Raw genomic sequence first — 26,609 nt, forward strand, 5'->3', positions numbered from 1 at the left:
TTCCTGAAGATGATGGAGGTCTAGAGGGTGAATGGCTTGAAATTCATGTCTGACTGATAGCTGCTGGTGGTGAGGATGAGGATGAAGATGGGAATGATGACTAAGATGGCTGTGTTGAATCAAATTACTCACACCTGGGGGTCACTGACAGGTGCCAATGTGCTTGCCTCTACCAGGAGACTGCCCTGGGGAATGGGTGGGTTAGAGTCCCCTGCAGCCCATCCCCCAGCCATGACCAACTGGGTCCTCCTCCATTGGTGGCTACCCTCCCTTTCCAGCCTCCCGCGTGACTCTTCGGCGTAGTGCCTGTGACCGCTGCAGAACGCAGTTGGCGCACCATGGCATTCCAGCGCACTAGGGAAAAGCGGTTGGACTGTAGAGGGGATGCCGGGGGCCAGAAGTGCCAGTGGGTGGTCAGTTACGAAATGGAAGAGTCTCAGTTGGAGAGAGGCATTTGCTCTGTCATGTGTGATTCTATATTAACGACAGTGCTCTTTGGGCAAGAAATGGAGTCCCCCAAATGGAACCACTTGGCCATGGGCCAACCACACAGGGGATAGGATTGCTGGAGAATTCCTTTAAGAACCCCCCCAAATTTATGGCTCTCATTCCAACCCAGAGTCAGCCCACTCCCTCTCCCTTGGCCATAACAGATGGATGCAATTGACAGGCGCTCGGGAGGAGATGGGGAGAGACTAGAAAACACTCCGGTTCACCTGACACTATAATTCACTGGCTTCAGAGGGGAGCAGATGGATTTATGGGGAACCCATTGACCTGGGCTGAGAAGAGCTTAAGAGCAGCTAAGTCAAGGACTCTCCCCTGCAGATCTTGTGATCTGAAGGATTCCAGATTGGCAGAATGTGGGAGATAGAGGGTTGTGGGGTCCTGCCAGAAAATCTCAGATTTAGGACAGTAGCCAAGAGGCTGAGAATGTCCCTAGAGAATTCACATTCCAAAGTCAAGGGGGCACAGCTGGAAGGCTCCAGAATGAGTTTGACTTCTTCAAGTTTGGGAGGGCTGTGACTCACCCTCTGAGTGGTCATCAAACCTGGGTTCCACCAGGAGACCAGGCCACCAACACAGTGTGCAGGCTCAGCCCCTAGGAAAGGTACCAGTTGGGTAGCATCCCACCTTCTCCCTGGTCTCTGGGCAATTGGTTTTGCTGGACAGTTGCAGGAAACCAATCAGTGCCGTTAGTGGAGTTAGTCAAGCTCTTGGGGACAGCAGCTTTTTCTAGCTCCAACCCAGGTATTGGCTGATGCACTGATGGTGGGGAGGGCTGAGACGAGACCAGCTTGGACCTCTCATAAGCAATCCTATCCTCTATTCTCAGGAGGTCGAGGCCCACCCTCAGAGGAGCCCAAAAGGAGGCAAAACTATGGCAGGTGAGACAACTAACCTCTCCTCCTTTCTCCAGCCCTTCATTGACTTTTCTTACCAGAGAAGGGGTAGGGGTCAGGGATTTGGGGAACTCACTGCTCTCTCGCTCTCTCTCTCTCTCTCTCTCTCTTCCCCTCTCCCTCTCCCTCTCTCTCTCTCCCTCCCTCTCTCCCTCCCTCCCCTCCCTCTCTCTTTCTTTTTTTTGTTTGAGTTGGAGTCTCACTCTGCCACCCAGACTGGAGTGCAGGGGCACACTCACTGCCACTGCAGCCTCGACCTGCTGGGCTCAGGTGATCCTTCCACCTCAGCCTTCCAAGTAGCTGGAGCTACAGGAGCACACCACCACCCCAAGCTAGTTTATTTTAATTTTTTTGTAGAGACTAAGTCTTGCTATGTTGCCTAATCTGTTTTTTTGTTTTTGTTTTTTGTCGTTTGGCTTTGGGTTTTGACTTGGGTTTTTCTGAGTAAGGGGTGCAGAACCCCTCCCCCCATGGCTCCTGCTTCTTGAGGAGGAGCACTTTTCTACCCTCCCCCAGCTTTTTCCTGGGGACATGCTCAGGATCTTCCCAGTATACCCACTGCCCACTTCCTAAGGGCTCCATTCACACTGTTGGAAGGCCAGTACCAGAGTTCCACTTGAATATTAAGAAGCACCATTCACAGGCAGGAGGTAGGACAAAGAATCCTGCCCTAACAGTAAGAGAAAGAAGGGGGTTCTTGCTCCTTGGGTGAGTGGGACCCATTCTGCTGAAGGGCCCCCATGAGGGAGAAAGGGGCAGACCCATCACCCTCTCTCCTGCCTTCTCCAGGGAAGCTCCTGAAGTCCTCCATCCCTGGGGTGAGCATCTGGCAGCTGGTGGAGGAGATCCCTGAAGGTTGTAGCACGCCGGACTTTGAGCAGAAGCCAGTCACCTTGGCTCTGCCAGAGGGTGAGGCCCTGGTGGGGATCTGCAGAGGGGAGGCAAGATTCCTGCTCCCCCATCTCCCTGGGGAGGGAGTTGGGGCACCCACCTTCCTGGGCATCCGGGCCCTACATCCATCACCAGGTCATGTCACATCTTCCTCCTATACCTGGAGCCTAGGGAGATGAATGAGTGAAGAGAATGACCAGACACCACACTATGCGGATGTGAGAACTATTTAGGGGCCAAGTGTGGAAGCGGGGAGAGGTTGTGGCATATCCCAGTCCCTGTCTCCCCTCTCCTCAAAGTCACTGCTACAGAGAGGCACTGTTAAACGGGGTTCATTTTGACCCCTTTCAGCACTTGCCATGGCAGCTGCACCCCCGGTGGCTCACAGGCTGTCTAAGGAAGGCTATTCTAAAAGGTCTGAGGAAAGTGCCCAAGGAGGTGGTGGGAACAAAGGCTTGCTGGGAGAGGGGTGAGAATTTGGGTTCTTTACCTAACACAGGTCCTTGCAATAAATTTTAATTCACAACTTTCTGGCATAAGAAAAATAAGGGTGCTTTATTTTTCTAAATATACAGCAAGGTCATGAGAAATTGGGTTTTGTGTCTATAATTTCTCTCTACTGAGATATTCCTGGTGAGAGGCTGAGGTGTTCCTTGAGGGTGGGCAGTTCCTAGGATTCCATGGCAAGTATGAAGCTTGGGGTCTCTTCTGAGGCTGGAACCTGTGCTTCAGGACAAGCTCCTCTGGGGACCAAACATCAATTCCTTTCCAAGGTTGTCATTCTTCCTCCCTCTGGAGAGTAGAAATGGAACCCACAAAATCTCATGCCCTTTCCAGTCTTGGGAGAGTTCTTCAGATTCCTTGCCCACCCACTCTCAAAGAAGTGCTCCTCTCCTACCCAAGCCCTGTCTGCTTCCCATTTTCACCAGGGACAGCCCAGGCTCCTGCAACACAAAAGCATTTGGTAACTCTCCTGGGTGCCTGGAATCTGCTGCTTTCCACCTGGCATTCTAAGAGTCCTGAGTCAAGGGCACCAAGGCCTGGCACTCTTCTTGGAATAGGTGGTAGAAATATCTGGAGCAGGGAAGATGACACAAATTAGAATCTCAATAAAGTATACAGTCATCATTCCCAAACTTGTCAGTTTTCCCACCTGTCTCTTCCTGCCGCAGGGAAAAATGCCATCTTTCGAGCTGTGGTCAGCGGGGAGCCCAGGCCCGAGGTGTGTTGGCACAGCACCAAAGGTGACCTCGGTAACTCCAGCAAGTACCAAATCTCCTCTGCCCCTGGCAGCAAGGAGCACGTGCTGCAGGTAGGAGCCATAGTTCTTCCCCTGACCAGGGTCTACCCATCTCTTTCCATCCCCTTAAAGGTATCTTTAGCAGCCTCCCATCCCCCGGAGGAGTAAGGAATACTCCCAGTTGAAGTTGAGTCCGTTCAACTCCATCCCATGGTTCATGGTTGCCTGTGCCAAAAGTGGATCTGGCAGGCTCGTAAATACCTCTGCTGAGAACCTGGGAGGTGGTGTAGACTGAAGCTTAAGAGTTCAAGCTCTGGAATCGGATGGCATGGGTTACAATCCAGGCCCACCACCTTGGCTTTGGAAAGCCACTTTTCTCTTTCTACCTTTGTTTTCTCATCAGTAAAATGGGGTAATAATAGCACTTACTTTAAGGAGTTGTTAGGCGGGATAAAGGTTTACATAAAGTGTCTATCAAGTGCCTGGCCTATAGTGAGTACTCAATCTTGCTTAATATTAGCAATATTATAGATACCAACCATGAATACCTACTATGTGCCAGGCCCTGGGTTAAACATTCAATATAGATTATATGATTTAGTCCTAACCAGTCATTACTTTTTTGAGGTATCATTATCCACATCTTACAAGTGAAGAAACGAAGGTTTAGAGAGGTTAGGAAACTTGCCCATGTTCCCACAGATAGCAGTGCATGACAGAGACAGTTTTCAGTCCCAGAACCCATCTAGCCCCCCCCCAAAGTAAGCCCTTTCTACCACATCACATTGCTGCTGATGGCAAAGAGATGTCATGCCCATCCTGTGTCCTGATCTGGATTTTTGTTTTGGGATTGGTCTTTCCTGATAGACTGTGAGTTCCATGAGAACAAGGGTGGTGTCTAACTCACTTTATGGCCCCAACACATAGTCATGTCTGGCAAATGAAGGAAGGGGACGTGCTAGCTCTGTTCCCCTGCCCTTGACCTCTCTGCAGATCAACAAACTGACAGGCGAAGACACAGACCTGTACCACTGTACAGCGGTGAACATGTATGGAGAGGCTGCGTGCTCAGTGAGACTCACCGTTATCGAAGGTGGGCTTCTCCCTGAGCCTGTCTTTTGAGTGTACAGGGCATCTGCCTTCTCCTCAGAGAGACCGCAGAGGACTCAGAGGCCACACAACTGGTATGGGGGAGGGAGGGAAGTCTATCGAGGCTGGTGCTTCTGCTGGGCTACCTTGTGCTGGGGTCCTTGGCTTTACCCATGTACATGCTAAATTTGCATATGATTAAAAGGGCACACCCTTGACAGATGTCCTGTTGCAGATGCTCTGAGGGATACTCTCCTGGCCCAGTGAAATGAGGTCAGGACCTAGAAGTTGGTTTCTAGTCGTAGATCTTCTGCTCACTCATTCAATGAGTTTTATTTTCCTTACTGGGCTTGTTTCTCCACTTTGCAAAGGATATTTTGTGCAAGTCTACATGAGAGGTGACAAATAGGTAACACAAGGGTCAAATCCTCTCTCAGACATATTTTGCTTGGTTTGCATGATGCTTGAAATTTTAAAAATTGTCAACTTATAATAATTAAGAGGTAGCTATCTCTTGAGAGGTAGCTTACAGTTGGTTTGCCTACAAGTAACGGAATACCCTACTAAGAGTTGCCCAAGGATTAGAGATATTTAACTACTTCACAAATAAGAATTCTGAGAGTGGCACCCAGGGCTCAACCCACAGCTCAGGGCTGCCATTGGAGAGCTGGGTTCTTTGTGTCACACTACTCTTCCATCCTTAGCATGTTGGTTTATCACCACACGGTCATGAGTTGGGATTGGCAGATGCAAACTTAATTCATGTTCAAGACAGGAAGAAGGTGGAAGAGGTAGCCCAGGTTCATCTGCTCCTCTTATTGAGGACGCAAAAACTTCCTCAGAAACCCCATGGAGCTCACTGGTCAGAACCACGGCACATGGCCACTAGGTGCAAGGGAAGCAGGAAGGCAATTGGTTAGCTTTTTCAGTCTCTCTAAGTAGAAGTAGGTGATGAAGAAGAGGATTATGAATGACTGCAGGATTAGCCCATCAGTACCTGACATACTTGGCAATATTGGGTCTACACCTTGAAATGGCACCTCCCAGGAGGAGCAAAAGAGCAGCTATTCCTTTAGGTGCTCTTTGGTTTGTTGTGGTTACCAGTGTTCACTCATTTATGCCACCTCCCTGACTCCTGTGGACAAATGACTGGGTCTCCCCTGCATGAGATCATGCTCGTGTTGTTTCCCCTCAGTCATGGTAAGGCTCTAGAGTATCAAAGCTTATAATGGGTAGGGCGTCCACCCTGCTCCATCCCTCTTACTGGGATACTCCATGCCTTAGAGGACAGTGGGAAGGCCAGGGCTCCAGGACTTAGTGGTTTATCAGGAAAACCATCAATGTGTCTTGTCTCTCTCCCTGCCCGTTCACATCAACTCCTTCCTCTCCTTCCTGGATGATCCAGTTGGCTTTCGAAAGAACCGAAAGAGGCACAAGGAACCCCAGGAGGGTAGGTGGATCTGTCAGAAATCTCCTTGGGGTCTTTGGGGGGGGATAAGCTACTCCTTGCCTGGTGTTCCCCACCTGGTCAAGCCCCATTGCACACCTTGTAGGTCATTGCCAGTCTGCAGGAGATTGCCTTTCAAAAGCTTGGTTGTCAACATGGGCCACAAGGAAAGTTCTGTAGCGGCCTCAGGTATCCCGCTGGGGGCTGGAGTCTCATTCCTTTCCTTTTCCAGACCTTAGGAAGGAGCTGATGGACTTCCGGAAGCTGCTGAAAAAGAGGTGGGTCTAAGCCTATCTGTAGGATATTTTAGAGGCTCCCATGGTACCCCCCATAAGCTGGGCTCGGCCCCCATCCCCACCCAACACAGCAGGGAGCTAGGCTGCCAGGAGCAGATGGGAGGATGGGAAGAGCACTGAACTGGGGGTTCTGGATCCAGCACTGCCACCTCAAAGCTCTGTATCTTTGAGTTAATCATCTCTCCTTTCTGGGTCCTGGCCAGAAAAATGCAAAATGGGATGATCCTCCAAAACAGTGATGTAAAAAAGATGGAGCTGTGGGATGAGGCTCACTTGCCCACCTCTGGGTCCTTCCAGTCCTGACAGTGGTCAGTCCCAGAGAGTCCAGCCTCTGTGTCTGTTTCTTCAAGTGCAAATAGGACAACTTCCCAAGGCCCCCCAGGGCCTCAGAGCCAGGTGGCCAACACCTGGATCGCCTCTGACCTCTGACCTGCCAGCCCTGCTCCTCAGGGCCCCGCCAGCCCCAGAGAAAAAGATGGACCTGGAACAGGTATGGCAACTGCTGATGACGGCAGACCGGAAGGACTACGAGCAGATCTGCATGAAGTATGGCATCGTCGACTACCGGGGCATGCTGCGCAAGCTGCAGGAGTTGAAGAAGGAGCAGGAGGACAAGATGGCACAGGTACCTTCACCCAGCCCCACACACCTAGATCACGGGTGCCTCACACCTGAGGTTGCGCTTTGAGACAGATCTTGAGAAACCATGCATGGTTGAGGGGCCTGTCTCCATCTAGCTCCCAGGGGAGTCTGAAGCTAAGGACTTGGCTTCCGGGTTGGTGCCTTGGCTTTGAAACCTGGTTCTGATACTTAGTAAATTCTGGGGCTTTGGAGAAGCTAGAGCCTCTGTGTCTTGATTTTCTCATCTATATAACAGGAGTCATAGTACCTCATAGGGTTAGTGGGAGGATGGATGAGAGAATGTACTTAAAGCACTTGGCCTAGTATCTGAGTGTCAGCCATTGTCATCATCACTGGATGTGGGGTACCCATCTTATTTCTCAAGGCTTCCAGGGAAGGGACTTGCATGGTTCCCATTAGCACTCTGATCCCAGAGTCGTATCAATTGCACAAGAACTTATTTCCTATATCTAATTTATTTAGAGCATAAGTCTAAGTTTTCTTCTGGAAATGAAAAACTAGTTTTCATTATCCTGGAAATAGTGTGTCGTTCGCTTGAAGGTGGTTCCTCAAACTTCCCACCAAGACCTCAGTTTTCTTTGTTCCCAACTTTCTCGCCTGCTTTGACACACGACCCAGCATAGAGATTTGCACTCAGTAGATACTCACTAATGTTTATTAGATGGAAGAATAGACGAATGGAAAGGCTGTACCATGTTCTGGGAGCACCTGGATATCGGGGTCCTTTCTTGGTTATACTCCTGCCCTAACCTCTCCTCTTGGAGAATTTCCTTCCCCTCAGGGCTTACCTCTTACTACTTGTGAAATGGGCCACTGCATGCTCCAAGGAACGGTGTGGGCCTGGGAAGTACGAGGGTCTAGAAGGGTTTGGAGTGCCCTGAAGAGAGAGCTCCAAGCGTTTCCCTGGTTGGTTTGTCTGTCGTTTAGTATGTCAACGCCATCGCCAACTTGAGACATGTCAGGGTCACCAAGGAAGGGGTCGCCACGTTTGACCTGGAGCTGGATCTCAAGAGTTCTGAGAGCAAGATTTACTTGTATAAGGTGAGGCTGGAGGGGCCATGGAGAGGGGGATCCAGCAGGGGTGCTGCAGGTCCTGGAGGAGGTCCCCTTGTGGGAACAACCAGAGCATACACGTGGCGAGCCCCTGATCCTGTAGAGTTCCTGGTTGCAGTTGGGTCACCAGAGCCCTCTTACCTCACATTGAGTAGCCAGGCTCTCCATCTGGGCCTGTGACTGTGAACTGTGTCTAATGCCAGAGCACAGGAGTAAAAAGGGTATTCTGAGAAAGTGAACCCCCCCTCCATATGGGTTCTCTCTCTGGAGATAGACACATCCCTTCATGGGCTCTGTGAGTAATTACCTGCCAACCAGGCTGGGGCAGGGGCGCATACTGAGGGTGGGGAGAGCAGTAAAACCTACCACTATTCTGTAGCCAAATACATCCTGGCTTTGTCACTTACAAGCTGTGTGACCTCAGACATGGTACTTATTTTTTCCATGCCTCCGTTTCCTCATTTGTGAAGTGGAGATAAATATAGGCCTGTCTCATGGCATAATGCAACGCTAAGGGAAATAGTGTATACTTTGTCCCTCCCTCACGTCTCTGCTTGCTTCTTCTACTTTTTCCCATGCCACTCTGTTCCTGCCACCCTGTTCCACTGCTCCACCTGTTCCCTGAGCCTGGCAAGCTCTTCCCTGATATCCACAGAGCTAAACCTCTCATGGCAAAGAGACATCCCCTGACCACCCTGCGCGATTCCACTTTGCTCCCCCAGTCCCATCCTGGCATTTCTGAACACTGAACTCTCCTCTCCCTCTTTTGTCCCCTCCGTTCTATTTTTTTTTTTTTTTTTACCATAAATTATATCCATCTCCCTCATAGAATTTCAACCCCTGAGGGCAGGAATCTTTGTCTGTTTTATTCATTGATATGTCCCAAGTACCTAAAACAGTATACTTGGCACTGAGTGTTAGCTATTGTTAATATTCAGCAAGTAGCAGATCTACCTAGGGCTTAGTTAAGCATGTGTGTATGAATAGATTACTGGGTTTTGTAGAACCTTAAAGATATCTGATAGGGCCAGGCATGGTGGATCATGCCTGTAATCCCAGCACTTTGGGAGGCCGAGATGGGAGGATTGCTTGAGCCCAGGGGCCTGAGACCAGTCTAGGCAACATAGCAAGACCTCCTCTCTACAAAATATCAAAAAAATTAGCGAGGCATAGTGGTACACACCTGTAGTCCAAGCTACTCGAGAGACTGAGGCGGAAGGATTGCCTGAGCCCAGGAAGTAGAAGCTGCGGTGAGCTGTGATTATGCCACTGCACTCCAGAGTGAGATCCCAACTCCAAAAAAAAAAAAAAAGAAAAAGGAAGAAATCTTATGGTATTCTGTGAAAGTTCCTCTTGGTGAATCAATGAGCTGGGACCCCTGGGCCTCCCCCGCACCGCCCCCAATCTTGCGTAGTAGGACTCTACTTATGGCCTGAGCTGAAATCCCAGCAATCTCAGACGCCTCTTTGCACAACACTTGCAGAATCTTGACTCCATGCTAAGAGTCATGGACATTCCTAGAGCAGGTTTTCCTATCCACCTCATAATCCCTGTTCCCACATCCTCCGGGCCCTGCTCTTCACCCACACTCCACCCCTTTGTGGTTCCAGGAACATGTTGTCCAATGGTGGGCCAGTGGGAGAAAACTGCTGGTTGTAGCCATGGGGCAGGAAGTGTGGGGGACCCACTGAGACCCTGAACCTCCAGCTCTTCCTTTTCTGGCCTCAGGATGGTGAGATGATCCCCTACGGCTTCGACAACTACACCAAGCACTGTCTGCGCCGGCTGGGAAAGCGCTACCAGTTCCAGATCCAGGACCTGCAGCCTGAGGACGCCGGCATTTACCAGGTCAAGGTGGAGGATGCTATGGTCTTCTCCACAGAATTAGAGGCCAGTGGTGAGTGGTCTTCACCGCAGAAGTCTGAATGGAGGAGATCTGTTAGAAGTGGGGTCCGTGTCAGTACAATGTGTGGAGAGGTAAATGTGACACGGCCGCCACTGCCAAGACAATTGGGAGAGGGATGCAAACCCAGATGGCTAAATGATGATGCTCTGTTTTCCAAGAGTCTTGGTCCAAGTTCTGTCTTTTCTTAGTTCTGAGTTGGGCTCTACTGAGTTACAGTCACAGACGTAGAACATACATGTCACGCCCCTGCTCACAGACCTTCTGCATCAACCGATTATTTTCAGATCGGATGCAAACAAATCACACAGCCTCTAGCCACAACCTCACTCCTTTCTGATGCATGTCCTCACGTCCCACAACTCCCCACCAAGAATCTCCATCCGGGTTAGACACACCTATGCTCTGTACTGATGTTTTTCTTCCCTGCTTCCTGTGCACCCTCCCCGTCTGGGAACTGCCCTCCCTCCCTCATCAAACTCTATCCCGTACCCACGAACACCTGTATTCACGTCACCCCCAGAGCACTAGACACTCAAAGGAGTACTTGGAAGGATAAAGAGAGGCCTGGGAAAAGGGAGCCTTAGACAGATATGTCGTATCTGAATTGAGGTTGAGGAAGAGGGAAGGGGACAATGTGTCCCAGCAGGCTTGGGATGCTCGGAAGGGGCTTTGACAAGCCTAAAAATAACTTGGTGTAGGAAAAAAAGCATGAGTGTGGGAGTCAGCTGGACCTGGGTGTGAATCCTGGTGTTTCTTAGCTGTGTAAGACTGGGATAAGTCATTTAACTTTTTAAGCTTCAGTTTCCGTATCTGTTAAAAAGGAATTAATAACACCTACCTCAGAAGTGGTCATATGGATTAATAAGATGAGATATCTGTGTAAAGCACTGGCCCTCAGCGTATTGGTTTCCTTCATGTGCCCACGTTGCCCCCCAATATAACTCTTGGGTTTAGAATTATAGAATTCCCAAACTAAAACTAGCTTATAATCACAACCTAATTATAACCTCTTGTTTTATGTGGGGGGAACTGACACGTAGTGTAAGGAAGTGACCTATCCCAGATGACACAGAGAATTTGTGGCTGAGCTGCTCTGAACCTAGATTTCTAAACTCCTAGCCCCACCACACCAGGTCACACTTTGTCATGCAATCAAGCTGACACCCCATTCCTGCTTCCGCGGCAGCCATCCCTCCACGAGTAGTGGTCCCGCTGACTGAGGCCCGCTGTGAGGAGAAAGGTGATGCAGTCTTCGAGTGTACACTCTCCAGCCCCTGCCCTAATGCTGCCTGGCTTTTCCGGCATCGGCCACTCCATCCTAGTGACAAATATGAAGTGTTTGTGTCCCCTGATGGGCTGACCCACCGGCTGGTGGTGAAGGGGACCCGTTTCTCAGACATGGGCCCATATTCTCTGGGCACCGGACTCCATACCTCCAGTGCCTGGCTGGTGGTTGAAGGTGAGTAGTCCATACCTCTGCCTTTCCCTGCCTCCACCAAGGCAGGAACTCAGGCCTGGGAAAGCACAAGGAAGGCCTGGGCAATGGGGCTTCCTCTGGTCAGTCCTTTGCTTTGGAATGGTTCTCTCGCTGTGAGAGAATGAGGAAGACTCTTCAGATCTATTCTCGATCCACTGCAGTGCAGAACTTTCCCACCAGTCCTGCCATCCTCAACTACACCTGCTCCGTTGGGCCTCTTGGAATTACTCTGGGGCGCGGTCCCAAGATGGCCCCAGGGTCCTGGGCAGCCTAGGGACAGTGGCCTAGGTTCAGTGTGGATGAGAAGCCCCTGGGCCAGACCAGAGAACACTCTTAAACGCTGCTGGAGGTTGAGATTTGGATTCAGGAAACTGTAAATTGAACATGTGTAAGGCAGGGGGTAGGGCGAGTTGATCTTTTAAAAACCACACAATTGCTTGTGGCAGTTTGATAGGGAAAAGACTTTTGGCTTATGCATTTTCTCCAAAATCCTCATAAGTCACGTAGCAGTGTGGCCTGTGGGTACAGGACTGGGGAAAGTGGTGATGAATATATCCATTCAATCCACTGGAACACCCTGGCAGTGTTCCAGGTGGTCAGTTTGCTTCTCTACTGGGGAAGCTGAGGGTCGGGCAGATGCTTGACCAGATTTAACATGAGTTTCTCTTTTCTCTTTTCTATCTTTGGGGACATTGACCTTCCATGGGAATAACACCTCACTGAAGCCGGAAGGGATAAAGGCCTTCAGACCACTAGTGCTGACTGCCAGTTGCCGGCACAAGGAGCCCAGACCCCAGGAGCAGAAGATGCTGGGAGCATTAGTAGCCAGGGAGGAAAACCCAGAAAGCAAGGTCCCATGGGGAGCTCCCTCAAGGGACTTGGGTTGGCTTCTGGACTCCAGTGCATGGCCAGCCCAGACAGAGGTGGCCTTGGCAGGCATGGCTACTCCTCGATGGGGAACAAAGGGAGAGCTGACTCAGCCTGGAGCCCTGGGCAGGAGGGAAAGGGCTTTCTAGAAGCAGAAGAAGGCAAAGTCACTCCTGCTGGGGAAAATCAGTGCCATAGAGAGGGAGGCTGGGCTGGAAGCCTTGCAGGCAGGCCCCATCTACTGAGAGAGGGCCCAAAATCAGGGTTAGGCCTCATGGGAATACGACAGCAAAATCATGGCAGAGACAGTGATGGGAATGGATACTGGGGGACAGCAGGAGATGGGGAGACTGGGCTCAGTCACCCTCAGGTTGGAGGATTAGGGAGCAGAGGGGAAAGAAAGGAGCACAGAGAAGGCAATGGAAGTCAATGGGTTAGGCATGGCCAGGAACAACTCTGGGATGCTCAGCTGGGACCTGGGATAGGAGATGGAGCCCTGTGGGGATCCCAGTCTGACCCTGTGGAGTCCTGGTCGGGAGGAAAGGAGGGTGATAAGATTTTACAGGGTGATAGCCTAGATGAGATGGAGGGAGAGGATGGTCTGGGTAGGGAAAGAGGGACAGGAGTGGCAAGGGTAGCATGGGGTAGTGGCACTGGCCTGGGGGGAGCTGGAGACAGCAATGGGGCAGGAGGTCCTGGCACCCTGGAGTTTCCTGGAGAAAGAGGTTCTAGCTCCAAAGCAGGCATGGACCCTGAATCCTGGGGTTCTCAGGGTGGTAGAGATGCTGACTCTGGGGAAACCAGGAGCTACTGGGGCTCAGGGGACTGTCTAGGACAGACATCTGGAGGCAGGGACTTCCAGGAACCATCAGTATCAGGTGGTAGAAAACTCCCTCTGGGAGATGGGAGTCCTAAGGCCAATGCCGAGTACTCGCTGCAGAAGGCAGATGGTCTATGCCCAGGGGAGACTGTGGTTGGAGGAAAGATCTACAAAACTGGCTCTGGAGGCCCAGGAGACCCCAGGGACTGGGAAGGTAGCCCACAGGAGCTTAGGAGCAGGGAGGACCAAGAAACAGCCAGGGTCTTAGGCATGGCAGGGGATGGCTCTAGAAGCTTCCAGTCTTCCCAGGACTGGACAGCAGGCCAGAGAGGAGCAGGAAATATTGGCAGCACAGAGTCTGAGAGCACAGGTCCTTGGGATGATACATGGTCCACCCTCAGAAAAACTGGGGGTCACCAAGGGCTAGGAGTAGTGGGGTCCAGTGGAGGGAAAGAGGGTATGGGTGGTACCCAGGCAACTGGGCTGGTAGAGTCTGGTCAGGGGGTGGGTGCCAGAAGCCACAGGCTAATTCGGGCTTCAGGCCTGGGTGCTGAGGGGGCTGGAGGGACACTAGAAGATACAGAAGGATTAAGTTGTCCACGGGCAAGAGGGTCCAAAGCAGATCTCTGGAATGGGACAGGGAGCTCCAGAGTAAAAGGACCCAGAGGTGAGCTGGGCTATAAGGATGGCTTAGGAGGTCCAGGGAGAATGGAATCTAGGTATGGGGGTAGCTTAGGATATCCTGGGGGAATAGGTCCTGAAAATGGGACTGACTTTAGTGATGGTTCAGGGGTGCCAGGAGAAATGGGGTGTGTACATGGTACTAGTTTTAGAGTTGCCTCTAGGACACCTGAGGGAACAGAATCTGAGGAAGGGTATGCTTCCAGGCACGGTTCAGGGGTGCCTGAGGGAATGTGGTCTGGGAATAAAGATCAGTATGGTCCTGCAGGAAGGGGGGCTGGGAGAGTTGCCAGTCTCAAGAATGACTCAAGTGGCCCTGATGGAGCACCCATGGATGAAACCAGAAATTGGGATGCATGCAGAGGCCAGGGGGACATGGGCCCTGGGGGAGTGTGTCATTCAGATGGTGGCCTAGGGAGTCCTGGGATGGTGGGGTCTATGGGTAGAGGTGGTCTCAAGGCCTCTGGAACAAGGGAGACTGTTGGAGAGGGACGTGTGGAAGCAGAACCAGGGGGCTCTGGGAGAATAGGGCCTTGGGGTCAGGCTGGAGATTATGGGGGCTTCAGAGCCTCTAGGGTCCTGAGGGCCTTTGGAGAGCAAGGCTATGAAGATGGTGCTGGGGGTCCAGGAACCATGGAGCCAGGTTCTCTGAGGGCAGGGGACAAAGTGAGTGATGGGGCTGGAATCAGAAGCCTTGATGCAAGGGCCTCTGGAGCTGGAACTTGTTACTGGGACAGTACTGGGCACCCTGAGGCACTAGCTCTTCCCACTGGGGGTGGTTCTGAGAGCCAGTGGGCTTGTGGGAATGGCAATATGCTGGGTTATGGGGATGGATCAGAACTTTCAGAGCCTCAGGACGCTGGGGGAAGAACAGCTTATGAAGGAGGACCAAGGGGCCTTGGGCCTAGGAGTACAGGGCCAGAAGGTGAGGCAGGCTTTCGAGATGGCTCAGGGGGCCTCCATGGAATGGGAGCAGATGGGACAGGTTACAGGAATGGTGTTGGGTGTTCTAGGGAAATGAGATTGGATGCGGCAGGCTATAGGAAAGATTTGGGGGCTCCTGAGGGAATGGGTTTAGGAGGCAAGGCAGATTATAGAGATGGTTTAGGGGGCTCTGGGGAAATGGGGTCACTGGACAAGACAGAATATAGGAATGGTACTCAGGATTCTAAGAAAACAGAGTTAGTGGATGAGGCAGGTTATTGGAAAGATTTGGGGACTTCTGAGAAAATGGGTTCAGGCAGCAAGGCAGATTATAGGGATGGTTTAGGGGGCTCTGGGGAAATGGGGTCACTGGACAAGACAGATTGTAGGAATGGCATTCAGGGTTCAAGGAAAATGGGGTCAGTGGATGAGGCAGGTTATTGGAAAGATTTGGGGGTTTCTGAGAAAATGGGTTCACGAAACAAGGACATAGATTACAAGGATAGTTTAGCGGACTCTGGGAAAATGGGGTCAGCAGGTAAGGCAAGACATAGGAAAGATCCGGGGGCTCCTAATAAAGTAGGAGGGAGCAGGGTAGATTATAGAGACGGTTTAGGGAGTTCTGGGGAAATGGGGTTAGCAGAAAAGGCAGGCTGTAGCAATGGCATTGGGGGTTCTGGGGAAATGGGGTCAGTGGATGAGACAGGTTACAGAAAAAATTGGGGGGTGCATGAGGGAAGTGGTCCAGAGAGCAAAGAAGACTATAGGAATGGTTTAAGGGGTTCTGGGGAAATTGGGTCAGCAGATGAGGCAGGTTATAGAAAAGATTTGAGGACTCCTGAGGGCAGGGGTACAGGGAGCAGGGCCGATTATAGGGATGATTTAAGGGGCTCTGAGAAAATGGGATCAGAAAGTGAGGCAGGTGATAGGAATGGTTTAGGGGGAAGTATTCCATTAGGGAGTGAGGCGGGTTATGGGGGTAGTTTGGAAGATTCTGGGGGCACTTTGTTATGGGGTGAGGCAGGTTGTAGGGAAGACTTGCAGGGAGCTGGGGGAATGGGGTCTGGGAGTGAGGGCAATTATAGGGGAGGCTCAGGAGGATCTGGGAAAATGGGGCCAGAGGGCCTGATGGGCCATGGAGGAGGTTCTGGAAGGTATGGAGTACCAGGTTCACTGGCTGTAGTGGAACCTGAGGCTGGACCCAGAGGCCACAAAGCCATGGGGCACAGGTCAGGATATTGGGTCACATTGGAGGGTGACACAAGCTCCAAGGATGGCCCAGAGACAGCCAGAGGAATGGGGCTTGTGGATAGGGCAGGTCCTGGGGTGGGAGCAGGGACAGCTGGGATGCTGGGCACTGTAGACAGCACCGCACACAGGGACAGCCCCAGAGGCCCGGGGGTGCTGGGGACTCAGGGAGGACCCCAGACTCTTTCAGATGAACAGGGCTCTACCAATGGTCTTGGGGGCAATGGAACCTCAGGCCTTAGAGGCCTCATCCCTGAGGCCTTAGAGGCTGTTGGTGCCAAGGGAAAATCAGTTGTCGAAGAATGGCAGGATAGTTCTGGGATTCCAAGGTCTTCTAGGGACAGAGGGGCTCCCAGAGGGAAGGGCAGATCTCCAGAACAAGCAGGGAGAATGGGGGCTTTGGGGTGTCCTGAGGGCAGAGGTACAGTGGAAGGTGAGACCTGGGCAGGGATGGCTGCTCTGGAGTCTGGACATGAACAAGACTCCTGGGAAGTAGGTCCAGGGACAGCAGACAAGGGTAGAGTTGCTGGCCAGGGGGGACTGGCCCCTCAGGGAGGTGAGAACTTGCTGCTGGGAGGCAGAAGGTTAGGAGCAGGGTCAGGGAGCTCAGCAGAGGCAGGCTGGGTTCTGGACAGCAGCTCTGTGCCCAGGGGGAGGGGCAAACCAATGCCAGGGCCTGCTGATGGGCAAGAGGTGAGTGATACTTGGGCCCCAGGCTGGGAAGACCAGGGGTTTGGCCAAGGCAGCACAGGGGCTGTGGTCCAACTCTCAGGCTCTAGGGCTTCCAGTTCTCTGCAGGAGAAAGATGCCACTTTCAGTGGGAACCATGTAGGGCCAGGGGCTTCTAGGGGGAGGGGGAGCATACCAGGTCAGGAAGCAGCTGGTGGATGCCAAGGCCGATGGTCCCTGGATAACAAAGGTTCAGGACCTGGAAGGGGCAAGTCTGGTGGTACAGAGGACTCGGGTGTCCTGGGCAAGGGGAATTCCACTGAGTGGGAGAATGGCCTCACCCCAAAATCTGGGGGGTCAGGACCTCAGGGAGCCTGGAGTGGCTTAGATGGTCTCTTTGGCAGAAAAGGCTCTGGAGACCAATCAGGAGGAATGCAGGGCCTGAGCTCTCAGCCGGGCACAGGACAGATAGGAGGAAGGAGGTCCCTCCAGGAGCAAGGGTCCCTGGAGGCTGAGAATGGCATGGCCCAAGGTCCTGGGGCCCTAAAGGAGCATGAGGGGCAGGGAGGGGAAGAGTCTGACAGGTCAGACAGGAAGCCTGGTTCACTCAGGAGCAGGTCTCACGCACAGTCAGGGGCTGAAGTTGGAGTAGCAAAGAGAGGGGGAGCAGATGAGGCCAGAGGCAAGAGGCAGCTGCGTTGGGGGCCAAACCGGGGGCGTCTAGGGGAGATACCGAGTGAAGACTGGAGCCAGGAGCCCCCTGGTCATCTTGGCAGCAGGAGAGTTGTCGAAGAAGGCAGATTGGATGTCTGTGGCGAGGGGAGAGATGCCACCCAGAGTTCCACATCCAGATACAAACCTGACACTGGCAGTTTCTCCAAAGCCCAAGGTATGTATTTATCTGCCGAGCTGGCACCAGAGAACAAGGGCCAAGGGGGAGCTCCCTGGCCACTGGGATGCTTTGGTCTGTCTCAATTCTGTGGGTCCCAGTTCCAGCCCTGGGAATTTGCCCCTACCAATGCCTCCCATTATCAGGAACCATTTTTACGTTTAGGAAGCAACCTCTTCCTCCTTGTGCAGGTGGGATCTAGCCTGTGTGAGGTTCTAAGGTCTCGTGGGTATCTGGTCTTGAAGTCTAGGTCCACAATACCAGAGTTGTTGGTCTAAGTCTCTGTTGGTAACCAGACCTGCCCGTGTGACCTGGAGAAGGAGGTGCCCTTCATCTGCCTCATGCCTCAGATTGGGAACCGTTAAGGTCCTGCTGAGAAAAATCAGAGGCTGGCCTTTGCTGGTACCAGCTAAGCCCAGTTGGAAGGACCATGGTGGCCTCCCAGGGTGCAGCGCAGCCACAATCCCTCCGTGTCTCTCCAGGCCCCGCGTGCCACTTCTCCCAGGGTCTGGCTGACATAGAGGTGCAGCCTGGGGCGGCTGCCACACTCTCCCGCACCCTCAGCAGTGACCTGGGACCTGGGACCTGGTTCAAGGATGGAGTCGAGGTACTGCCCCCTCACACACTCGCTTTACCGTGGGGAGGGGCAAGGGCGAAACAGAGGGGAAGTGTACGGTAGCGGCTTTGCGAGAAAGATTTTTCTCATTCTCCATTTTACTCACAGACCTACCCTGGGGGAAGTTTAAATAACCAACTTGGTGTGCTTAAAATAAAACTGGATTTTTAAAATAGCGTGTATCCTATTCATGCCTCCCTCAACACACCTCTTGTTCTTCCACCACCCAATGTCTCTTCTGTACTCACACCTGCTGAATCCTATCACCCTTCAAAGCCTTGAACAAATGCTGTCTTCCCATCCCAACCAGCGGAGAGCTCTCATCTCTGCACAGCCCCTCTGCCCTCCAGTAGAGCTGTCATCACAGGAGAAGATACGTCCCACTGACTCAGAGCACAGGCCACGGCATCAGCTAGATCTGGCTTCAGGTCTCAGCGCTGCCATCACCAGTTGTATGACCTAGAAAGTGACTGAGCATTCGGGTTTCCTTACCTATGACATGAGACTCATAGAACCTACTTCATAAGGGTGTCGTGACAATTAAGGTATTGAGCACAGAGAGCGTTGGCACATGCCTGACACACGACTGGCATTCAATTCCTGCAGCTGGTATCATGATTCTAGCCACTGTGTCACTAAGGGGGCCTGGCTAGCTGGTGCAAAGGGACCAGGTCGTTGTGGGGGTGACCTTTTCCTGCTGTGGCCCTTGTTTCCAGCTCACCGCCCAGGACGGAGTCATCTTTGAGCAAGATGGTCTCGTGCACAGACTCCTCATCACCCACGTACAGGGGACCCAGGGCGGGAAGTACACCTTTGTAGCCGGCAACCAGCAGAGTGAGGCCACCCTGACTGTTCAGGGTGAGGCTCAGCCCTGCCCTGCCCTGGCCTGCCCCACAGTCTCCTTGTACCAGGTGACATGCTTCCCTGCCCCTCTTCTAAACACCTGAATTTGTGGCTAGTCTGCAGCCAGTGTCTAATCTCACCCTTAGTCTGAAAAGACCTCCAACCCAATTCAGCATCATAGCTCCTTCCTTGTGCAGAAGTCCTTGGTGAGGTCTAACCATGGTCCCTCCTGCTTCAGATGAAGCCCATTCCCCTCGTTAGCCCTCATGAGATGGGAGAGGGTGTTCCTTACTCTTAGCCCAAATGCCCTTCTCTGGGTCCTTCTGTCTGCACGCTCCAGGTGCTCAGAGCCCTGGTCTTCTTTGATTCCCTTGTCTCGTTTTATCTTTAGATCCTCCCACTGTTGCTCCAGATGTGACAGAGAAACTGAGGGAGCCACTGGTAGTCAAGTCTGGAAAGCCGGTGACAGTGAAGATCCCCTTCCAAAGCCGCCTCCCGGTCCAGGCTGTCTGGAGGAAGGACGGGGCCGAGGTGGTGGGCGGCGGCAGCAGGGGGGCCCAGGTGGCCCTGGGGGACGGCTACACGCGACTGTGCCTCCCCAGCGCGGGCAGGAAGGACTGTGGCCAGTACTGCGTGACGCTGAGGAGTGAGGGAGGCTCTGTGCAGGCCGAGCTCACCCTGCAAGTCATAGGTGCCAGCCCCCCATCCCCCCGCTGAGGTCTGAGGGTCCCCGGGGCTCTGTGCCCTACCTGCCAGCCAGGGCAGGCCCAGTTGTGATCTCTGCTGGCTCGGATCCTCATCTGCATGCTGTTTAAGATCCAAACCTACTCCTGCCCATCGTCTCTGCTCCCCTCAGACTGGCTAGGGAGAAAAAGTTTGGACAAAGGGCTGGGCTCCTGCTAGGGGCAGGAACTCGCTGGGCTTCTCTGACCCCAAGACACTGACTGGCCCTAGAGAGGTTGTGGGCGGCTCCCAGCCTTGAGCAGTGCCAGCAAGGCAGTACTGGTGCAGGCTGAGCAAGTGTCCACAGCAGCCCTGAACAGTGGGGCTGGGCACAGGCTGGTGGGTTCCGTGATACATCCTGGATGTATATGTGTGTGGAGGGTGGAGACCAGGGACACCTGGCCATCTCAGGAAGCAGGTGGCCCTCTGGGAAATGCCCCCAGCTCTCTGGGCAGTCCACCCCATTACAGACTTATCCGCGGATGAATGGGGAAGATGGACAGCGCTCCCCTCCAGCTCCTTTGACCCCCTTCTCTTCCTGCTCCTCTTGTGGGTCCCCAGATAAGTCGGATCCCCCACAAGGCCCCCTGGAGGTGCAGGACCGCCACGGGGCTGGTGTCTGCCTCTGCTGGCGGCCCCCCAGGGATGACGGGGGCCGGGCCGTGGAGCACTACGTGGTGGAGAGGCGGCAGGCTGGCAGGAGCACTTGGCTGAAGGTGGGCGAGACCCCCGCAGACAGCACCACTTTCACTGACAGCCACGTAGAGCAAGGCAAGAAGTACACCTTCCGTGTGCGGGCTGTGACCTTGGAGGGGGCTGGCGAGGCCCTGGCGTCTGAGGAAATTCTGGTGGCTCCTAAGGGTGAGAGAAACGGCTGGAGCTGAAGGTGGGGAACACTCCCGGGCTCCTCACTGTGCCCAGAGGAAGGCAGGTCTGCCCCAGGGGCTGAGCGACATCAACCCGTGCATGAGGGTCTGGAGTCCCTCCTAGAGCACTCTGACATTCTTTACCTCAGCTGCATTTGAGATCTGGCAGCCAGAGCAGGAGATGAGATTTATGGAGTCCCTGAGAAGACACAGGCAGAGATGAGCATCTTCCTCCATTGCATGTCCCCGGTCAAGAGCATCCTACTGGGGAACTTGAGATTGAGAGGCCCCAGGACTGACTCTAGACTCTGAGGCCAAAGTGCCTTCTCTGTCCCATCATTTCTTCCCCTGAACAGCCAGAATGGTGTCCCAGAGCAGGCTTGCTTAGCCCTGACACTCCTTGGGAAGGAACAGAATGTTGCCCATCCCCAGATGCCCCGTGTCTTCTACCCCCAGAGTCTCCCCATGAGTTGGCACCTGTCCTCCGCCTCTGACAGACCAGCACCTTCTCTACCCTCAGCTCTCCCTGGGTCCCCTTCCGCTCCAGCCATCCTTTCGGCCTCCAGCCAGAGCATCACCCTAACATGGGCAGCCCCTCGGGGCCCTGGCAGTGCCCACATCCTGGGCTACCAGATTGAGAAGCGCAAGAAGGGAAGCAACACCTGGACAGCGGTGACTGACCAGCCCGTGCCTGGTGAGAGGCCTGGGTGGTGCCCCTTGCCCTGGCTCCCAAGGTTCCTTAGACCCCTCCTGACTTCAGGATCCCTCGGCATTATTAGTCCAGATTGGCTTCCTATAGTGGGTCTCATCCAGGGTGATTTTGTCCCCCTAGGGGACATTTGGCAATGTCTGGAGACTTTTGATTGTCGCAGCTGGGTGGTGGTAGATGTTACAAGTGTCTAGTTTGAGGAGACCAGGGATGCTGCTACATATCTTACAATACACAAGACAGAACATATTTACCCTCATTAAAAAAAAAAAAGAATTTTCTGGTAAAAATGTCAGTTGTGCTGAGCTTGAGAAGCCCTGGCTTAATAGATGTCCCAGCTGGAAGCCAGAGAGGAAGCTGTTAGCCCTGGCATCTCTATTTCTGGCCTTGGCCTTGGACAGTTCATGTCCTCTCTAGGTTAGTTTTCTCATCCATAAAGTGGAGAGAAGGATCCCCTGCCCCCACTAAATAGTTTCCAAAGAAACTAACTGGTTTCTGAGATCAGAAAGAACTTGAAAAAACCAAAGGGCTGAGCAGATGCCGAGGGGGCCTGCAGTAACCCTCTGCATTTCTGTGTTCTACAAACCTGCTGCGGAAGCCAAGATTTGTGGAGGAAAGGTGGGCTCAGAACAGCTTGTCAGGTGACTGGGTTTCTGGTCATGGCTGTTCTGCTAAGGAGCTGAGGCCTCTCAGAGCCTCAATTTCCTTATTTCTGGAAAAAGACATATGAACAATGGGCATCCTTCCAACTTTACTATCTAGTGATTCTTCTTTGTCTATCTATCTGTCTATCTATCTATCTATCTATCTATCTATCTATCTATCTATCTATCTATCTATCTATCTATCTATCTATCTTTATTGAGTCAGAGTCTCACTCTGTTGCCCAGGCTGGAGTGCAGTGGCATGCTCACAGCTACAGCAGCCTCTACCTGGTGAATTCAGGTGATCCTTCCACCTCAGCCTTCTAAGCCTTCCAAGCTGCACCACGATGCCCAGCTAATTTCTTTGTTTTAGTGCCATGTTACCCAGGTTAGTTTTCAAACTCCTGGTCTCATGCAATCCTCTCACCTCTGCCCCTCAAAATGTTGGGATTATGGGCATGAGCCACCACATCTGGCCTGATTCTCCTTTATTTAAATATGATACCAACTCTATAAGACAGAGAGAACCAGAGTGATTAAGGTATTTGATCAACCCACCCAGCAAGTTAGTGATAGAACCAGGAAGGTATTCAGGGCCCTGACACCCTGAGCAGTGCTCTTTTCACTGAGTTACACCTGATTGGCTGGAGGAAGGGATGTGTTAGGATCCCAGGCTTGGCTTGGTCTTCTCCAGAACTTGGAGGCACCAAGCTGTCTCCCCATTGCTTGGTCCCTTCAGGGTGGGACTCACATGGCATTGGCTATTCACAGAGAGGAAGTGGACTGTGACCGACATGCGGCAGGGCTGTCAGTACGAGTTCCGGGTCACAGCCGTTGCTCCCTCAGGCCCTGGAGAGCCTGGGCCCCCATCAGATGCTGTCTTTGCTCGGGATCCCATGAGTAAGTAGAATGCCAAACCAAGATGGGGGTGGGGGAGCGGGTGAGCATGGGGTGGCTCTGAAGCTGGGTGGGACAGGACAGGAGGTCACAGGTCAGGATAGTCCTGATGGAAATGGTCAGGAGGGCTGGGAGATAAAAGTCGAAAGGCCTCTTGGATGAGGCATATGGTAGGGGCCCTTATGGACCCTACCTTGAGGTCATACAGGCCCAGATGAGAAGACCAGAAGGTTGAGAAGATGTCTTTCCAAGGTCACTTCACTCACTCTTTGGTCTCTGGGCAGGTCAATCACCACCAGTCCCAGTCTTAGAGCCCCCTCCTCCTCTCACTGGGGAGTTATCATCCTGGTGGGGTGGGCAGTAGACAGACAGGTCTGTTCTCTATGGGAACCTCAGCATCAATCTCTAAGCGATGAATATTTGCCCATTACCTGCTGGGTGGTCAGCATTGTACCAGGAACTGGATGAATCCATCCTTGTTTCTGCCCTTCAGAAATTCACAATCTAGAACAGCATTTCTCTACCTGTGGTCTCGGGAGCATCAGTGTACCACGAGATGCCAATAGACATTCTGAGAACAACAGAAGCAGCAAAAAAAAGTCTGTGACCAAAGATGTGTGTGATGTAAAACTATGATATTTCCAAGTCCTGCAGGAAAAACAAAAAACTTGTCCAACTTTCATCCAAATCTCCCATATTTGAGTAGAGAATACCGTTTCCACAAAATAACTATTAAAAACTTCACTCCAAAGCAGGCGGCTTGGAACATGCTGCCCAGTACTCCTCATCCCCTCATGAGCCTGCCAATGCCAAGTCTTTGAGGGAGCAGCACACTTCCGGCACATGCTGGATGGTCCAGGTGTTGACCTTGACACAGGCCTAGCAGGTGTTCAGGCTGCTTGAATGCCAGCAAGTATAGAACATCCTGGGAAGAAGAGAGTGAAGTGTAGAGAAGGGGGAGGAGAGCTGGCCATGTATCTTCTTCCTTGCAAGTGAGCCAAAACTATCCTATTTTACTGTTATTCTTTCTTATTGTTGGGAAACAGAGACAATAGGTAGGGGGTTAAGCCATGTCCAACAGTAGCCACAGCAATAACTGCATTTTCTGGATTCTTGATACTAAGCAAGGCCCACAGACCAGCAACATCACCTTATGAGAACTTATTAAAAAATGCTTAGTCTCAGGCCTCATCCCAGACCAACCCAATCAGGATTTGTATTTTTAACAAAATCTCAGGCAATTTTTATGCTAACTAAAGTTTGAGAAGCGCTACTCTAGACCCGTGGTTTTCAAGCTTTGCTGCATAGTTAGAAACACCTGGAGCGTTCTTAAAATTTTTGATGTCTGGACTATACCCCACACTAATTAAATCAGAATTTCTGAGGATGGCATTAGGTACCAGTATTTTTAAGCTCCCCGGATGATTCCAGTGTGCAGCCAGGCTGAGAGCCAGAGCCCTAAACTGCTGTGCAATTTCCAAATCTCTTTTACATACATGTTTTTTGCTTGTTCCAAAACCACTGTGGGTAAAGAAGACCGTTATTATTGTTCCTATTTAACAGATAAAGAATAAGAAGCCTGCACTGAGTGCCAAAAAGCAGAGTCTTGACTCTAGGCTGGCTTTGAGTTCAGAATAGAAAGACAGCATTCTGATCTGCAGGGATAATAGATCCTAAGAGGTCATCGACTAAAATAACAGTTTTTAGGAATTAAGGGAAGATTGTTAGGAGAGGTGGGTTGGTAGGTGAGTGAATGAGTGGAATGAGTTGGGGAGGCTTCCTGGAGGAGGTGGCCTGGGATCTTTGTGCACAAGGGAAATAAAGCACTGGCAAGAGTAAGCACTTCAGGAAGGTTGAAAGATAGATCGCCAAGTGAGAGAAATCCCCAGTCTCCCACTGGCCTCCCCCAGGAGGAGGAGTGGCCTCCCTTCGGAGAGGGTGATACCATTCCTGACATCCCTTTGGTGCCTGGCCAGGACCCCCTGGGCCCGTGCGAGATCTCCAAGTCACAGACACGTCAAGTACCAGCATCACTCTGAGCTGGGTTGGCCCGGATGCCCAGGATGGGGACGCAGCCCAGGGGTATGTGGTGGAGCTGTGTGCCTCAGACAGTCTCCAGTGGATCCCCTGCCATGGGGGCACTGTGCCAGTCACCACCTACACGGCCAAGGGACTTCGACTCCGAGAGGGCTACTTCGTGCGGGTGACAGCAGTGAATGAAGGAGGCCACAGCCAGCCCACTGCCCTGGACACACTGGTGCAAGCCATGCCTGTCACTGGTGAGTGCCGCCTCCTTCCCCTATGCCTAAGCCCTGCAGGCCCTTCCTGAGGGGGATCCCTGAGCAGTCACCATGCCTTTACTGGGCCAGGATCCCCACCCTCTGGTTCCATGAAGCAACATTTATTGAACATCTCCATCATGCTAGGCACTGGGCTAGGCAGGCCCTTTTTAGAATTGTTTTCTCATTACGACTCATAATAATGCTACAAGGTTAATATTTTTATCCCCAATTTACAGAGAAGGAAACTGAGATCTAAGGTCTCACCACTGGTATGTGGCAGAGTCTGGATTTAAACTAGGTGATTCCAAAGTCAGTGCTCTCTCCAGGTGAGAGAGCTGCTTTTTTCCAGGCAGGGCCAAAGAAGGCATAAGTTCTGCCCAGCTCCCGCGGTTGACGTTTAGAACGGAACATGCCCCAGCTCCCCATTATTGAAAGGAGGGCTGTCTGTCCCTTTGGGCTTTAATTGCTAGAAGGAGCTGGCCTGTCTTTGACCCAAGCTGACACTGGGCCAGCCCAGCTGACCCTAATCATCATTGTGACAATGAGAGAGATACCTACACAGCATATTGGAGTCTAGAATCCCAGAATCTTGTCCTGGCTCTGTCCCTAACTTGCTGTGACCTCAGGCAAGTCACCTCAGGCAAGTCTCAGATTGGTGGTTATCTCATGTGCAAAACAAAAGAACTCCACCACTGTCACCATCTTCCTCTGTTCCATCTTAACCCTAACCTGCTCCCCGTGGCTTCCCTTTCTCAGCTCCGGTCCCTCTCTTTTTCAACATCTCCCCACCAGCTCCTGGGGTTCTCCCCCAGGATTCTCCTCCCAACTACCCTCCAGTTCCTGTAGGGCCCCTAGTCTGTTGTGATTTCTGCATCAGTGAGACTGGCCCAGCTTTCCCCTCTAGCCCTGCTTGTTGGTAACCTGGAACTGGATCCCAACTACAAAGGGAGATGATGAGCCACCTTGTGTGTTTCAGTCTGTCCCAAGTTCCTCATGGACTCCAGCACAAAGGACTCACTGATGGTCAAGACCGGGGACACTGTTCGGGTGCCTGTCTACTTTGAAGTGAGTGTACCTAGAGGGGAGTGGGGAGGGAAGCCCAGAGAGGCCAAGGGAGCCAGACTCAGTCTTGTGGTTCTCTTCTTCCCTGTTCCTTTTTGCCCCCTAGTCAGTGCCCTGGGTTTGTGTCAGAAGTCAGGCCAGCCGGACAAGAGGAAAGATTCTGGTCCTCCTTGAAGGCTCTACCCTCTCCTGGCCACTGGGTGGCCATTCTGCTCCGAGTCTACAGAGCCCTCTAGTGGTAGCCTCTGGTACTGCACCTCCAAACGAGTGCGCTCACTTTTCAACACCTTTCCTTATTCAGGGAACTCAGGGGGCCTGCAGTGTGGATGACCCCCTTTGACTTCAGAAGGTCTTTTTATGCAAGCACACGACCTGCACTTGACTTAGAATGATCCTCAACCAACATCAGCACCACCTGACTCTGT

General features: G+C 52.3%; 1 protein-coding gene across 1 annotated transcript in view; it reads left to right on the forward strand.

The window, feature by feature from the left end:
- The first annotated feature begins 338 nt into the window (after positions 1-338).
- The window catches only part of IGFN1 (immunoglobulin-like and fibronectin type III domain containing 1), a 32,469-nt gene continuing 6,198 nt past the window's right edge, over positions 339-26,609 (forward strand). The window contains exons 1-20 of the mRNA XM_021717113.1: positions 339-413; positions 1,337-1,388; positions 2,193-2,312; positions 3,467-3,606; positions 4,528-4,627; positions 6,029-6,073; positions 6,303-6,348; positions 6,817-6,991; positions 7,936-8,049; positions 9,790-9,958; positions 11,154-11,426; positions 12,170-17,542; positions 18,025-18,149; positions 18,875-19,016; positions 19,393-19,692; positions 20,286-20,585; positions 21,111-21,284; positions 22,715-22,843; positions 24,817-25,119; positions 26,099-26,187. Of these exons, the coding sequence (XP_021572788.1) occupies positions 339-413; positions 1,337-1,388; positions 2,193-2,312; positions 3,467-3,606; positions 4,528-4,627; positions 6,029-6,073; positions 6,303-6,348; positions 6,817-6,991; positions 7,936-8,049; positions 9,790-9,958; positions 11,154-11,426; positions 12,170-17,542; positions 18,025-18,149; positions 18,875-19,016; positions 19,393-19,692; positions 20,286-20,585; positions 21,111-21,284; positions 22,715-22,843; positions 24,817-25,119; positions 26,099-26,187 (8,244 nt within the window). The remainder of the gene's footprint in view (positions 414-1,336; positions 1,389-2,192; positions 2,313-3,466; positions 3,607-4,527; positions 4,628-6,028; positions 6,074-6,302; positions 6,349-6,816; positions 6,992-7,935; positions 8,050-9,789; positions 9,959-11,153; positions 11,427-12,169; positions 17,543-18,024; positions 18,150-18,874; positions 19,017-19,392; positions 19,693-20,285; positions 20,586-21,110; positions 21,285-22,714; positions 22,844-24,816; positions 25,120-26,098; positions 26,188-26,609) is intronic.

This window comes from Carlito syrichta, unplaced genomic scaffold (genome assembly GCF_000164805.1).
Source record: "Carlito syrichta isolate Samal-C Ts95f unplaced genomic scaffold, Tarsius_syrichta-2.0.1 Scaffold309294, whole genome shotgun sequence".
NCBI lineage: Eukaryota > Metazoa > Chordata > Mammalia > Primates > Tarsiidae > Carlito > Carlito syrichta.